The 3,505-nt window shown below is 58.5% G+C and overlaps 1 protein-coding gene across 1 annotated transcript; it reads left to right on the top strand.

Annotated features, from left to right (window-relative positions):
* Positions 1-69: 69 nt before the first annotated feature.
* On the top strand, positions 70-2,636 carry PYGO2 (pygopus family PHD finger 2). Its single transcript, XM_005867504.2, has 2 exons — positions 70-438; positions 1,045-2,636. Exons 1-2 carry the CDS (start codon positions 397-399, stop codon positions 2,107-2,109), a joined length of 1,107 nt encoding a protein of 368 aa, XP_005867566.1. The 5' UTR covers positions 70-396; the 3' UTR covers positions 2,110-2,636.
* The last annotated feature ends 869 nt before the right edge of the window (positions 2,637-3,505 follow it).

Below are 3,505 nucleotides of genomic sequence, written 5' to 3'. Positions count from 1 at the left end.
GAGAAGCCCGGGACGTGGGGGCCTCGGAGAGAGGCTGGGCGGGTGGGGAGACGGGGGTCCTCAGGCCGAGGGGCCTGAGAAGATGGGGGGTGAAGCCCTCCAGGGGTCGGGGCAGGTGTCAGATCGAGGGCCCTAGGGTTTGGAATGCAGGAGCCGCTTGGAAATCGGAGGCTTTCGAGAGATAGGACGTCTCATGTAAAGGAAGAAGCAGCTGAGAGTGGGAACACGAGTTACTTTTCATGTTACACCTTTGTTAGTGTTTGTTTACTTGTTGGGTAATAAGCAAGCGCATATGAAGTTGGGGAGTTCCTCCGAGCATGGCTGGGAGAAGGGAGGTCGGGGAGCCTCAGGGAAACCTGTTTGTGTTTGCCTTGTGCTGCTCGTCCAGGTTTGCAAATGAAGAGCCCAGAAAAGAAGCGAAGGAAGTCAAATACTCAGGTGCGTGGTGGTGGGTGGGCGAGAGGGTTCCCGGCGGCCCTGCCCTGCCCTCTGTCACTCCAACGTCTGTGTCGTGGTCGGGTCCGGGGAGAAGAAAAAGTTCTCTCTCTCGCTCTGTGTCTGGTCCTTTCCTTCAGCTTCATAACACATTGGTCAGGGGCGTTGGATGAGATGATTTGCCCGAAGACCCTATCAGCCAGGATCAGAATCTTCTCCCATTTTTCCTGTCCTGGTGCCCTCACGGTCACACCGACCACTTACCCTCTCTGAGCGCCAGGGCTTGTGCTGGAGCGCTCCAGCAGTGTGGGGAGGTGGGAAGTTGTACAGATGAGGCATGTGAGGCTTAAGAAAGTTAAATACTTGCTCCAGGGTCTTGAGGTTATTCAGTGTCAGGGCTGGGATTCCAGCCTCGTTCTGCCTGTTTTCAAAATACAGTTAGCACAGTGTGCTGCGCCTTCTGCGTCTCTGTTGTATTCTAAGGTCCATCTTGATTTTTAGAGCTGGGCTGGCTGGAGCCAGCCTCCAAAATGTGGAGTGTGTTTCTGGTGTTCTGGCTTAGCTCTGCGCTTCCCTCCATGACCCCCTTTCCCTCCTCTGTTCTACCAGGGCCCTGCATACTCACATCTGACGGAGTTTGCGCCACCCCCGACTCCTATGGTGGATCACCTGGTTGCATCCAACCCCTTTGAGGATGACTTCGGAGCCCCTAAGGTGGGGGGCGCAGCCCCTCCATTCCTTGGCAGTCCTGTCCCCTTTGGAGGCTTCCGTGTGCAAGGGGGCATGGCAGGCCAAGTACCCCCAGGCTATGGCGCCGGAGGTGGAGGGGGTCCCCAGCCTCTTCGTCGACAGCACCCCCCTTTCCCTCCCAACCCTATGGGCCCTGCTTTCAACATGCCCCCCCAGGGCCCTGGCTACCCACCCCCAGGCAACATGAACTTTTCCAGCCAACCCTTCAACCAGCCTCTGGGTCAAAACTTTAGCCCTCCTGGTGGGCAGATGATGCCAGGCCCAGTGGGGGGGTTTGGCCCCATGATCTCGCCCACCATGGGACAGCCTTCCCGAGGGGAGCTGGGCCCTCCTCTCCCCCAGCGCTTTGCCCAGCCAGGGGCGCCGTTCGGCCCCTCTCCTCTTCAGAGACCTGGTCAGGGGCTCCCCAGCCTGCCCCCCAACACAAGTCCCTTCCCTGGTCCGGACCCTGGCTTTCCTGGCCCTGGTGTGGAGGATGGGGGGAAGCCCCTGAATCCACCTGCGCCCACTGCTTTTCCCCAGGAGCCCCACACGGGCTCCCCAGCTGCTGCCGTTAATGGGAGTCAGCCCAGCTTCCCCCCGAACAGCAGTGGGCGGGGTGGGGGCACTCCAGATGCCAACAGCCTGGCACCCCCTGGCAAGGCAGGTGGGGGCTCAGGGCCCCAGCCTCCTCCGGGCCTGGTGTATCCGTGTGGTGCGTGTCGGAGTGAGGTGAATGATGACCAGGATGCCATTCTGTGTGAGGCCTCCTGCCAGAAGTGGTTCCACCGAGAGTGCACGGGCATGACCGAGAGCGCCTATGGACTGCTGACCACCGAGGCCTCTGCCGTCTGGGCCTGTGATCTCTGCCTCAAGACCAAGGAGATCCAGTCTGTTTACATCCGCGAGGGCATGGGACAGCTGGTGGCTGCCAACGATGGGTGATGCTGGTGCGGTGACCCAGGGAAGCGCATACGTTCCTCCCTGCTCTCCCAGGGTGGCTGTTTCCGTGTCTGGCTCTTGGTCCTTGTTTCCACTGGCTTTCCATCCCCCGGAGCAGAAGTGCGGTGTCTCCTGAGGGCAGAAGAGGAACTGAGGTTGGACCGGCAGGAGCCCGGATCGCTCACTGTTCTGGGAACTTTCACGCTGAGGTCCACAGAGATCCAGGAAACCAAAGCCTGCTGAGCAGAGCCATTGTTGGGTGGATGTGTCTGGAGGCCGCGGGGTACGGCTGCAAGAGAAAAGAGGCTGGAGGAAGATCTGGAAGGCAGGGGTACCCCTCTGTAGATGATGGGTGCCCCCAGCACCTGTGCCTAACACGCCTATCTAGCCCCGCAGCTGCAGCCTTAGTTTTTGGAGTCACGTGTTAACGGTTTCTCGCGAGAGGAGTTTGGGTCTCTTCCCATCCCTGCAGTAGCCCTTCCCTGGGCTCTGGGAGAGAGCTGTGGGGAATAAAAAGGATTTTCCTCTTTTCCTGCTCTCTCCTGCCTCCTCTAAAACCTGCTTAACTCTTCCCCCTTCAAAGAACCAAATAGCTTGAAGAAACAGGAGAGTTCTTGGCCACGGCAGTTTCTTGGTGATTTGGGTCTTCAAGACAGTAGGTAAGAGATGCTGTCGGGACAGATCTCCCTGGTACCAAAGTTACTGGTCCTTTCTCAGCTTCTCTTGTGCTTTTCTCCTCATGACCATATTTTTTTTGCCAAAAATTGGGATATGTGGTCTGACCAGAATATTTGAAGTTTGGACAGTCCTGGAAGCCTGGACTCGGTGTTGTACCGCCTTCCCCCGCCCTGCCCATCCGTTGCACATTATTCGCGTTGGTCTTCAACTTCTGGTGCCCTTATTCCCCCGCCTCCCTGGCTTGATTGAAGGAAAGCTTGAAAGGGCACCGAGCCCTTATACCTCATTTCTTCTGATAAAAGGATCCCCGTCACAGCCTGTGGTTGGGGGGAGGCAGCAGGACCCTCATTGCCGAGGTCCTGAAGTGCCGCTCAGAGCCTGGGTGTTGCTTCTCTTTCCCCTGCTATTGGTTGCATCTTCTCGGGCCTGGCGTGCTAGCAGTTGTCATTGCTCTCGGCCGTAGTTTTGGGCTTTACTTGTTTTTATTTTTAAAGCACGGCCTGCCAGAGGTGGACCTGGGGCCTGCACACATGACCCAGGGGGTGGGGAAGGCGGCCCGAGGAGTTGGTGGCCGCCTGGACCCCAGCATGTGCAGAGGAGACAGGTTTTCTGCAGAACTCACTGCCTGCCCAGGTGGAGCCAGCGGCCTCTGTGCCGGCCTCTCAGTGTCCCCTGACTCTAAAGCCGCAGAGAGCAGCCCCCCCCCCCCCCCCCTCGGGCT

Source organism: Myotis brandtii, unplaced genomic scaffold (genome assembly GCF_000412655.1).
Source record: "Myotis brandtii unplaced genomic scaffold, ASM41265v1 scaffold250, whole genome shotgun sequence".
In the NCBI taxonomy this organism is placed as follows: Eukaryota; Metazoa; Chordata; class Mammalia; order Chiroptera; family Vespertilionidae; genus Myotis; species Myotis brandtii.
This window is presented reverse-complemented; position numbering and strand designations above follow the sequence as displayed.

Coding starts and splice junctions, on each gene's coding strand:
- PYGO2 (XM_005867504.2), top strand. CDS start 397: ATGAAGAGCCCAGAAAAGAAGCGAAGGAAGTCAAATACTCAG. Junction 439..1,044: donor GAAGGAAGTCAAATACTCAG/GTGCGTGGTGGT, acceptor CTGTTCTACCAG/GGCCCTGCATACTCACATCT.